General features: G+C 36.8%; 1 protein-coding gene across 1 annotated transcript in view; it reads left to right on the top strand.

The window, feature by feature from the left end:
* The window catches only part of MAN1A2 (mannosidase alpha class 1A member 2), a 146,423-nt gene that overhangs the window by 36,115 nt on the left and 97,986 nt on the right, over window positions 1-12,322 (top strand). Inside the window, exon 3 of the mRNA XM_062005630.1 lies at window positions 9,814-9,910. Within this exon, the coding sequence (XP_061861614.1) occupies window positions 9,814-9,910 (97 nt within the window). The remainder of the gene's footprint in view (window positions 1-9,813; window positions 9,911-12,322) is intronic.

The raw sequence follows: 12,322 nt of genomic DNA, 5'->3' as shown, positions 1-12,322 counted from the left end.
AGCTATTCAAATTTATTTTCCTTATGGTCTCTGAATGATGCTCAAGAGACTACTAATAATATTGAGAAGTAACAGACTTTTATAAGCAGCAAAACTAATGATTTCCTATGGATTTTTGACCTACATCCCTGCATACCACCCTCTGCTCCTCATGCATGAGTTGCTGTGAATGCCTTCTTCCTGTTTGCATGAATTACAGTGAGTACTTTGCCTGACTTAGAGCTAAATGTTGCCTCTCTGAACGAATAAAGAATTGGATTATAACTGTTGTCTTCTCAATTGGATACTAATTCGTATCCATCTACCTTATCTAGTGGCAGATATATATATATATTTAGCTCCTTCACCCTCTCCCCCTACACCTGAAAATGTAGAGGTCTCAAGTGTCAAGTGAAATAAGTTTTAAAATAAGAGAGTGGATTTAAAATCTACTACAAATGTGTGTGGCAAATGACAGATGCATAGACAGCAAAACTGCAAAAGTCTTTTTCTCTTAAGAAATTGGGTTAAAAATAGTAAGCGTCCTTTCAGCTGAGTTCTGTTTTGTATGCTTATTGAGAAAAGAGCTGTGCAGAAGAAATACTTAATCATGTAAAAATCTTTTCATACTGCATAACTCTGCATAGTTGCTATTCATACAACTTTCAGATTTTTTTTTTTTTTTGTAATTGCAGTGTTTCTGATGTAGCCAAATAGGCTTCCTTCTGTGACTAGGAGACTTTTTTTGGCACCTAAAACCCATTTAGAACAATTTCATTTAGCTGACATTTTACATTTCCTTGATCAAACTTACTGGGACTTCTAGTTAGTTTAGGATGTCAGTTTTCAGTAATACATGTCTATTGTGTTAAGAGTTTTGCATTGTATATTATAGCTCACTGCTCCTGACTTTGATTTCAGTAGAAATGACGCATGGTAAGTATTCTGACCTATCTTTTTCAACATGTAATATAATGCTTCCTGCTGTGTGTCTGGTTGTATAAAATAAATATACATGCACACTTTATATATGTATGTGTAAATAAAGTGTGTGTATCTACAAGTATGTATACACACATTGTTTAGTAAGTGATTTTGTTTGGACAGTATTTGTATTCTCCATGTTCTGGATTCTCAAATGTAATTTAGCATGTTGAGGGCCACCAAGGTGATTAAGGGAGTGGAGCATCTCCCTTAAGAGGAAAGGCTGAGGAAGCTGGGGCTCTTTAGCTTGGAGAAGAGGAGACTCAGGGGTGGCCTCATGAATGTTTACAAATATGTAAAGAGTGGGTGTCAGGAGGATGGAGCCAGGCTGTTCGCAGTGATGTCCAGTGATAGGACAAGGGATAATGAGTATAAGCAGGAACACAAAAGGTTCCAAAGAAATGCTTTGAGTATGTTGAGTCTCCTTCTCTGGGGACATTCAAAGCCCAACTGGATGAGTTCCTGTGTGACTTGCTCTAGGTGATACTGGTCTGGCAGGGGAGTTGGACTAGATGATCTTTCAAGGTCCCTTCCAATACTTCCAATTCTGTGATTCTGAGAACAGATAAGTTGGATTTAAATTAATTTCACTGCACTTCTTAAATGCTTATCTTATTTTTACTGATGAGTCAAATCTGTGTAAATTAAGAATGGAGTTTTTGTCATCGAGCCTGTTGGTAAACTAATTTGCAGTGGATATATTAGAATGAAAACTGTGCAACTGGCATTTTGGTCAATATAGAAGAGTTAGGAATAGGCCTGCACAAAGTTGTATCCCAGCAAGTTGGGAAGATTATATAAGGAACACATTTTACATTTGTAAATCTTTAATTTATGCCTATGAGAATCTTTGCAGCTTGGTGTCTTTATTTTGCTTGAACAGAAGGATGAAAATAAAGCTCCTAATGTGAATGGTGCAGTATTTCAGCTACGCATCTTGGATAGGTTGCTTTGGTTAGTAACTTAAAATGTCCTGCTAGTGAGGAATGCAAGTTTGTGTTTGAGAATATTTGAAAACCGAATCCATTTATTCAAGACGTAGCAATTACAGAAATCTCTAGCACTGGGGCATTACTGGAAGCATGTTAAAAATTCAGGAAACTCTTCATCATTAAAGATTTTTTTTTTTCCAGACCACTGTGAGAAAAACTTGTCTTTCAACAATGAAATAGCACATTTGCAATATTTAAAATTCATAACTGCAAAATAAAGTCAAGGAAACAAGGGACAATTTCACTTCCTTGCAATAATCAGTCAAACAAAAATAAGCAAAACTCCAGGTAAATTACTTATCTTCAGAACTAGGTAAATCAAAAAGCTGCGTGGTAACTGATTGGCATTGCTGCTCTTTTTAAAAAAATTGTATTTTATGTGCCATTTATTTTTGTAGTATGGAAATGTTGCTAGTGAAAATCATGAATTATGACTAGATGGGAAAGAGCTCTATATTAAATTATGCAAGATGTATTATCTAAGTGACAATGTGTGATTTTGCACATTGCTATTGAGACTTTGATTGGAAAGCAAGAGCATCCTCTTAAGTATAGCAAAATTCTACTACTTGTTAGTCATCTTTGTACAAATTGTGCTGTAGTCTCCTCTGTTTCCCAGAGCAATTCCACAGAATATATGCCAGTGCATTCTTTAACACAGTTTTCCTGAAAATGTTACATGTCAGAATTGTTTATATTAATAATGTAATAGTTACACAGTGTGAGTTACTGGTAGTTAATGAATAACCTCTTATGGTCTATTCCATTAAGATATAGAGCATCTGCATGCAATACTGTAATAACCAAGACTTGGAACAGTTTACTTAGTTTGCTCTGAGATTTGGATTCTTGATTTGCATTGCTGGCATTGTCTGCTTTGTTACGAGAGGACTAGAAGGGGGCTAATAAGATTTCAGTTTTTGAAAGGGATTGAAGAGGAGATGAAAGAACTGCAGACCACTACACCTGATGAATGAGCTGCACATTAACAAGGTAGAACAGGGAGGAATAGAATTGTTGAGCACTTATATACTTAAGGTTTCCCAGTATATTTTTAATGATGTATTGATATCTAGAGCTATGGAAGATATTTGAAAGACTTAACAAGCATGTGAACAAGAGGTATGGTTATAGACATAATTTTCCAGAAAATATTTGGCAAGGTTCACCACTAACAGCTGTTGAACTAAGTAGCCATTGGATGGTGGACTGTGTCTCTGTTTGCCTGGAGTGATTGGTTAGAAGGCAAGGAATGAAAAGTACAAATAAATGGCTAGAGGCCACAGTGGATGCGTGCTGGGAATCCATGCTCTAAATCATACAAATAAATTATTTAGAGTTTTGAAATGGATGAGAGATCTAGATAGGCTGGATGGCTGGGACAAGGCAAATGCCATGAGTTTTAATAAATGCTGAGTCCTACATTTGGGCCACAACCCCCAGCAGCACTACAGGCGTCGGGACGAGGGCAGAGAGGAACCTGGGAGTGTTGATTGACAGCTGACTGAAATGAGTCAGCAGTGTGGCCAAGAAGGCCGATGGCATCCTGGCCTGTATAAGGAATAGTGTTGTCAGCAGGAGCGGGGAGGTGATCATTCCCCTGTACTCAGCTTTGGTGAGGCTACACCTCAGTACTGTGTCCAGGTTTGGGTTCCTCTCTACAAGAAGGACATTGAGGTGCTGGAGAGGATACAGAGGTGGGCTACCAAGCTAGTAAAGGATTTGGAGCATGTCTCATATGAGGAGTGACTGAGGGATCTGGGACTGTTTAGCCTGGAGATAAGAAGGCTGAGGGTAGACCTTTTTGCTGTGTACAACTACCTGAAAGGAAGCTGTAGCGAGATGGGAGTCAGTCTGTTCTGCCTAGTAACAAACAACAGAAAAAGAGGAAATGGCCTCCATTTGTGCCAGGGGAGGTTCAGGCTGGATATGAGGAATAAAAGGATAAGAGATGGGTGAATGTTGCACTTAGGGAAATGGTCTAGTGATTCATAGGGCTAGGACAAAGGGTAGACTCAATGATCTTAAAGGTCTCTTCCAGCTGAAACAATTCTATGATTCTAGTAGTGGTATGATCAACTTTGCTGCCGACATGGAAATTTGAAGTAAATAACTGAGACCAAACTGAAGAACTGAAAAAAAAAAATCTTACAGAACTGAGTGATTATTTCCCTTTTTATTTTTCAGCCAAATGCAAAATGATGCATTTTGGGGTTAGAGGGAGGAGGAACTACAACTTCATACTTAATATAAAAAGATGTGAGATGACTTACTACCACTTGAGAATAAGAACTTGTGTTTATAATAGTGCCTTGGAAATGACTCTGTATTGCTCAATACAAAGCAAATATTGAGTATTTTAGGAAAGAAAAACAGAACAGCTGAGGTTCTTGTGGTAGTATGTGGAGCTAAGGTGGTTCTGCATCTTGCCAGATTCATATAGTTCTAGTCTCTCATCTTCAAAAAGGATACAGGAAGACTGGCGGAGGTGAAGGCATAAGCTGTTTAAGATGATTGTCTGAAAAGGGAGGACTAGAAGAAAGGAATTACTATGACTAGCTGATGTGCAGTCCTGCTTGTTTACAAAAATGATCTGGGAAGTTCTAACTGAACACCACAGGACCAGCCAAACCTGTGAATACCAGTTAATCTTGGAATGGTGAAGACACAAAGTAAAAAATACTGATTCATCATCTTGAAAAAAAAAAAAAAGGCTTTCTTGTACAACTTTGAGCAGTTGATTCACTGCTGTAAGCTCTCCAAGTTTTGGCTTTTTAACATCTACTGTTCCAGTGCTTGCCACTCTGAAGTGTTTTCTCCCTAGTTCCATTGAGCATCCTAGACTTTAAGTAAACAAAAAAGGACAAGCTTCTCATTTTGTGTACACTTGATAAACATTTTAGTTTTGTTTTCGTAATGGATTTGTTACCAGATTCATCATTAAAAGCAAACCCAGCTTTCTGTGTGTTTTTGGAACATATTCCAGACAGACTTTGAGTAGCAGTGTTCAGAAATGCATGACAGAGGCACAGACTGATGCCTGATATCATTTCTCTTTAGATAGAGATTTGTAGTTCCCAGAAGAATAAAATAATATGGAGTAGTTTTCTTAGTTTCTATAAAATCTAAGTGTCTATACAAGGAAAAGATAATTCTTTAACCTCCAAAAAGTATTCTCTTGCAGACAGTAGGAAAGTGGCTATTAATTTTTAATTTGCCAATTGAGCACTCTAAGTCCTTGGTTAATTTTAAAACAGAATTTGAAGGTGATTTTATATAAATGTGTCTTGAAATCATACCCTTAACCAGAATATGTTCCTTTGAAACAAAAATCAGATTTGCTGTCTCTGCTATGCGTATACCTGATAGAATTGCAAGAAGAGGATAGGTTCCTCATTTCCAGGCACAGCCACCAAGTACTGCAATTTCTTAGTAAATGGTTTCTTCTTTTTTTATTTCTCTGGACTCTTATTTTCTATTTGCTGTGTGTCTGCCCGTTTTTGAGGAGTGGAAAGGGGCTTTTGAACCAATCTGTGGTTTGAATTGTTTCTAACATGCTGCTGTAGTGGTAGAAATCTCATAGAAAAGTCTCTTTCAATAGCTGTAACCTCCTTTTACTGTTAAAATTACTGTTTTCTCAGAAGACATCATTAACACTCTGTCTCTATTAAAAAAATGGTTTCCCAGTGATTAAAACACGTTCATGGATTTGATCCTGTATAAAGTCAGTAAAAGCATCTAAGTAACAGTCTACCTCCAAAAGCAGTTTCACTTGACATGCCCTGCTTCTTGCTGTTTTGGCTTTCTTGCATGCAAGTTCAAATTCATCTTTTTGTAGAATTGTCAAGCTCTATATGCAATAGCATCTTGCTGGCTGTTGTTTATTATGGGATGCACCATATATGTTTTTGAAACCAGTATACAGTGGACCTATCCTGCCCACAAAAGCAAAATCTGGAATTAGTAGCATCAGTAAAATCTCCTTCCTTAAACCCGTTTGTTCTCTGGTAGACAGATTAAAAGATCTTTGTATGACATGCCGTCAAGCTCCAAGCACTTAGTTTGGCAAACTACTAGCACAGAATCTTAAGGATTGGAAGGGACCTCAAAAGATCATCTAGTCCAACTGCCCTGCCAGAGCAGGACCACCTAGAGTAGGTCACACAGGAACTCGTCCAGGTGGGTTTTGAATGTCTCCAGAGGAGACCTATCAGATACCAAAATTTCAGCTATGGAAATCTATACCTTGCTTTTTCACAATTAGTGATCCATTTTTGGACCAACTTGTTATTCTATTGAGTTTAAACTGTCTCTGTCATGAGTTTTTTAAAGATTGAGGTTGGTTTTTTCAAGTACTTTTACTGTAATTCTGTTATCAATAGTGCTGATGTTCCAGTCAGTGTCTGAGGCTTCCCTCCTCTTTTAAAGGCAATGTTTTTTGGGGTTTTTTTTGAGAAAAACATGTCTGTACCTGCAACTATTATTCAGCATTTACAGCTTCCACTATGCAGATGCTATGTTGACATAACCGTAGAGATTATTGTATTTTTCAGATCAGGAGCTGACATTGCTTGTACTTCTTGAAACAAAATAGCATCTTCTGTTAAATTCTTAGCTAACAGAGACATTTATCTTCTGTCTCTCAAAAGCTTCTGAGTGCATCACTGCTCCCAAAAGTATAGATGTTATGCCTATAGTATATCATGCTTCTTATTTTGGCAGTAACAGAAATCTCCATGTTGTTACAAGATCTCTGGGCATATCATCCTTACAAAACTGAATATTGTGTACAAGAGCTGTGGGGTTTCTCACTGGCTTGTAATGTGCAGTTATCTGCTAACATGATATCGTGAAGTCTGCTCACTTGGTGGTATAGTAATGAGCTGTGTGCTGGTGTAATGTTCAGTGTTCAGATGGAAAAAAATCAGTTGACTGATGTAATAAAGCAAAAAAATTCTCAAGGAGATACAACACTATATTCTTTGTACACTGATTGGAGAAGGGAGGCAGAGGACATATGTTATTGAAGTAGCTTAGTCTGTTCAAAATGTGATTTTCTATCTCAGAAACTTAGATGATGAAGTCAGCTGTGTCTTAATCTCGTGTATAAGTTTCTGTTCTCACTAGTATAATCTTAAATTACTTCTGTATTAATTCAATAATCTGGTGAACTCTTCTATAATTTCTTTCTTAATGAAATACTGTCTTAAGTTAAATTTTGTCTTATGATCTTATGGCATTGAAGCATCTTATGTTGTGACGTATTCTGGTTTAGTCCTTTGTAACTTCTGTAATTTTCTTGGTTTTCCTCAGAATGAAATAGTCTGTATCAAAATCTGTACCTTTCCCTCAGAAGCGTAGCAACTTGGGGCACCAAAATATTCCACAATTAACATTCTTCTTCTTTTAGACTTAGCTAGTTTTGATCTATATTGGTGTTTGCCTACACTTTGAGATTTTCACAAAGCTAAAATGTCAATGGTCATTTGATTCTGCTGTGTTAAATATTTATTTGATGCATCTAAAAGTCTCAGAAGCCCAATTTCCCTTATGTGGAAGCAAGTTGGTGAGATCTGCTATGTCATGGTCAGCTTGTTGTTCACATAGGGCTCATGGGACAGCAATTATTTAGTTTCATCTTCTAGTGCCTTCTAAAACTGTAAGTCTGTGTTTTTTCAAGTAGAGTTTTTACCACTTAAAGGTGGACTGGCAAGCTGTGAGTTAGAGCAAGACACTTTCCAGAGGCCTTGGCTATCTCATTCTGACTGGAGAAAGCCTGAAGTAGCTCAGTCTCGTCCCATAGCTGGTCCTGCTTTGAGCAGGAGACTGGACTAGAGGCATCCTGAGGTCACTTGTTGCCTGAACAATGCTGTGATTCTTGATTCTATGATCTTAAGTTAATTAACAATTTAATATAAAAATTTGTAGGTAAATTCTGGAAAACCTTAATAGGAGATCTTGGAGGAACTTCTATACTGCATGTGGTCAGCTTATCATGTTGCAGTTTTCTTACCTATCAAGAGAAGATTACTTCACCTGAGTCACCTTGAAATTATGATACCTATTAATTGGTCATTTTCATAAGTGCTTTGTAAACACTAAGGAATCTGTGAATTCTAATGAAATGGCTTTTCTTTCCTCTTCTAGTGTAGTATATGCGCCCTCTTTTTCTTACATTACAGGTTCATGACACTAAAGAAACAATATGGTAGTATTGCCTAATACGATCTTTTAGTGCAAATACCAAAAGCACCTTGTGAGCTGACTTTGAATGACAAGCAGTAAGAACAGAACTTCTGGCATCTTCAGAGGGTCATTGGTGTCTAGGTTGATGTCAGTTTAATCCAAGGGCTTTCCAGCTTCTGTGTGTGTGTGTATAACTGCTGCAGTTCAGATTTATTATCTGGGCATGAGTTAACCGAGCCGTGGGAAATTTGGAGAGAGTTTACGTTCAAAGGAATTACAGCTGTTTAGTTTGGACAGGGATCTCTTGATGGTTGTAGGGAGACGGAGGCTTTGTTTTGCACATCTCAGCAGGCAGTTTAGATGCAGTTTGAAAGATTTGAGATTACCAGATGCTGACTTGCACTAAATTCTGAACTTAGTAAGAGAAGAGAGGTACTTCTACATAAGGTAGTGCTGCTAAGGCAACTGGCTGCATCTCACTTTTTAGCCAGCATCTGCTTATTCTCTCCTGTTTTCTGTGACTCTGGTGACTCTGATTAAAATAAGAAAAATAGTCTTGTAAATCATAGCGAAAACTTCCCTTGCCCTGATATAATCAGTTTCTTAAAGGTTTGGTATTGGTCTTGAAGTTACGTTAGTACAGTTTCTCCTCTTAGAGAGCAAATCCCAAACTTGTAGAGGCCATGACTTAACTACTGTACATTTCCTTGAGCTTTTTGTTTATATAAACAATATTTAAATACCAGTTTTAAGATGCAGTATAAAAATGTACATTATGTTGTGGATACAGATGCATGAATGTTGTTTTAGAACAGGTTTGTTTCTAACTGTTCATGAGTCTGGGGCAGTTTCTTTCAGAATCCAATTTCTTTCCATTACTTGCTTTGATATGTTTAGGTAACAATATGTGTAAGTTGGTTTTTTTTAACTGCATTTGCTTTGCAGTTTGGTAGCTGCTGAATTTCTGCTGTATACCAACAAGCAAGGACTTTGGAAAGTTTTAGTAAAGCTGTAAAAGCACTGCATAGCATCTGATGTGCACAACTAATACTTGTGGGTCAACAAGTCCTTTTGTTAGATGCACTTGGCGTATGAGGAGGTGCAAACCACTATTAAAAAGCATTGAGAATACTTTGTAGAGCAACTAGTAATAATTTTATACCGCTTTCATTATGCTTTCTAAAGAGAGAAGCTTTTGGCATTCCTTTTGGTAGAGACTGTATCTTTGTCAAGTAAGTATTGCTAATAAAAAATTTATTATGCCTTTTGCAAAGTTGTTTAGTCATACTTGGATACACCAGTGTAAATGTATCCTTTTTATCCTTCAGATGTTGGTAGATATTTTTTCTTTTGGTTAGTGTCTTAAATGTTAGCCATTATTTTTCACTGATTCATTATGCTTAAATGTCTGTGTGTAAATTTAAGGAAGAGAAAGAACAACAAAACTACCTAATGCAGAGCATTTAGGTTCTACAGCTCAAGTCAAATAGAAGTTGTTTCTGAATTTATCCGTACTCTATATTCTGATTTCTGTAACAGAAATAGTGGCAAAGTAATTATCAGAATGCTGGGATAACTGTGAAAGGTGAAGTCTCAAATAAGGAGTATAATATTGTATTCAAACAAAGTAGTTTTATAATGTAATCAAAACCCATTTTTTTCTGTCTCTTAGATGATGAAGCATGCCTGGGACAATTATAGGCAATATGGATGGGGACACAACGAGCTCAAACCAATTGCCCGGAAAGGACATTCCACCAACATATTTGGTAGGCTATATTGTTTTTGTCTATTCGGTTGTTTTTTTACTATTTCTGTCCATGCATCTTCTTTGAATGTCTTCCTAGCAAATTCTGTTTAATATAAATACTTTGAAGTGTTGATGTAGAAGCATATTGATTCTTTCAATGGTACTTCAATGAATTACTGTACTAAACTATCTTTTTTTGGGAGTAATGTCTTCCTATTGTTGCAAAAGCTAGTCTGTGACTATGTGCACTGTTACTTTGTGTACACACTCAGATATATAAATGAAAGTTAAAATACAGTGATGATATTTTGAGATACAATAAAACATAATATTGTTTTTTAAAAATACAACCTGATCTTGTCTAGATCTTTGTGCTTAATTCCATGAGAATGTAATAAAAGACAAAATGCACACATGAGATGCTGAAAGAGTTCTAGTGCTGCCAATTTCACTAAACTTTTAAAAAAAGATCTGGATGAGGTGAAAAGTGACATTATAAATGATGTGTGTCTTGTGGATCCTGACCTGTGGACAGTAATGAAAGAATAAAACAGAACTTTGAGGTGAGAGGCAGGTTTTGAAGAAATTCAAGGGATAGACTGAGAGTGTTTGAGCGCTAGAGTGTGAATCTGAGTATTACAAATGGCATTTAGAATAGTATGAAACATGAGGAAGGTAAAGATCAAGAAACTGATCTTGATTAGACTAGATGACTTTACTAGTGACCTACACCAGTACTGGTTTTTTTTTTGGTCTAAGTGCACTGGGATGGAATAAGTACAATAGTGACTGGAAAGTGACAAGAATTTATTGGCACTTGAACCAGGTTGGTTTTTTTTTTGTCTCCAGTTCTGTAGGACTGATGGTTCAAAAAATCTGGTTTTAACTATTGAGGACTGAGCCCTGGAGGTTCTCTTGGTTCATCCTCTGGTAGAGCAAAACACATAACCTTGATGGCTAGTGGTTAAAGTTGAGCTTGGACTGGTCCAGAGTGCATGCAGCTAAAGTGACTGAGTCATGAAGTTCAGGGCTCAAGGAAGAACTTCTTTCCTGTGAGAGTGAGGGAGCACTGGCACAGGCTACCCCTACAGTTCCATAGTTATCTAGTATTCTTAGGTAATTTCTCTTTGCTACTTTGTACACTGGCACTGCTTTCATCTCTATTAGAAAAGTATCTTCTGAAGCTTCCTGTGATTTAGTTGTAGGTTATCTCTAACTCATTTCTTTCCTTTTTCTTTTTTTCCAGCTGATAAAAATTGGGTCTGATGGTGAAAATCTTTAATGTTTGTCTGTGTGAACTTTGCTGTTGAATTTACATACAGTTAGTTCTGTTGCTTAATTCACAAAGGATAATTTTAGATTAGCCTTAGTTTGTAATGCAGACTCTGTGAAGCGTTGTTGTTTTTTTTTTTTTTTTTAAATCAGGAAAATGTTTTTCTATTTTTTTTGTGGCTGACAGTATTTTGAAGTAATTTTGAGTTGCGGTTTTAGTCTTTTATTTTCTTTACGTTTCTCCTGTGGTTGTTTCTAACATGTATCCTAATGAGTCTGGAGAGCTTGTACTTTTTTTCCTCGTTGGAATGCTCATTCTTTGAAATTTTTGGCATTACTGTCTGAAACAAATTGCAGGCTTCTTCCACATCCAAGTTTCTGAGCCTCCTACTACAACTAACGCTAACAACCTATTCTCTTTAAGTGTTTGTCCTTTTAAAATCCAGATGCTGTATTATGCCATTTAATTTTTAGCTAGATCATGTTACGATTGTTCTATTGAAGGCTGTTTGATATGAAAAACTTCTCTGAAATATGTAGTCTTTAGTATATGCCAAGCTCTTGTTGATTTGGTGGGTGGTTAATGGGAAGGGGAGAGGAAAAAAATTGGTCCTGGTACCAAGAACTACCTGGGTTGTGTTGCTATTGCTAGTACTTTACCAATCTCTATTACTTAATGATGCCAGTCCCATTGGTATTTACCTTTATAGAAGCATTACATAATTCTTCTTTTGAAATAAAAAACTGCTCAGCAAAACCTGGTTTTATTACTCATCTCAAAGATGATTTGACCCAAATTATTTTCTGCCATTACTGCAGCCTGTTGTACTTCCAATTCGTACCGTGTCTGTGAGATTCTTCAAGGAGATGATGTCTTTGGTTGACACTGCAACTCTCTACATGAATCTTTAGGCAATCAGGTTTATGGATAGCTCTCAAATGAAGTAAACAAGATTGGGTTTTAAAGTCAAATAAGCTGTTAATCTTCCATGATGGACTCCTCTTTCCCTCTGAAGTAGTATATATCTGTATCTATGCCAAGAGGAACTTCATTGTTCTTAGCAGGGTTCAGCCTGGGATCAGAAGGGGAGTGGAGGTGGCCTGCTTTGCTCTCACAAATCTTAGCTTTAAGTCAGTAAAAAAAAAAATAAGGAAAGAT

This window comes from Colius striatus, chromosome 1 (assembly GCF_028858725.1).
Source record: "Colius striatus isolate bColStr4 chromosome 1, bColStr4.1.hap1, whole genome shotgun sequence".
Lineage (NCBI taxonomy): Eukaryota > Metazoa > Chordata > Aves > Coliiformes > Coliidae > Colius > Colius striatus.
This window is presented reverse-complemented; position numbering and strand designations above follow the sequence as displayed.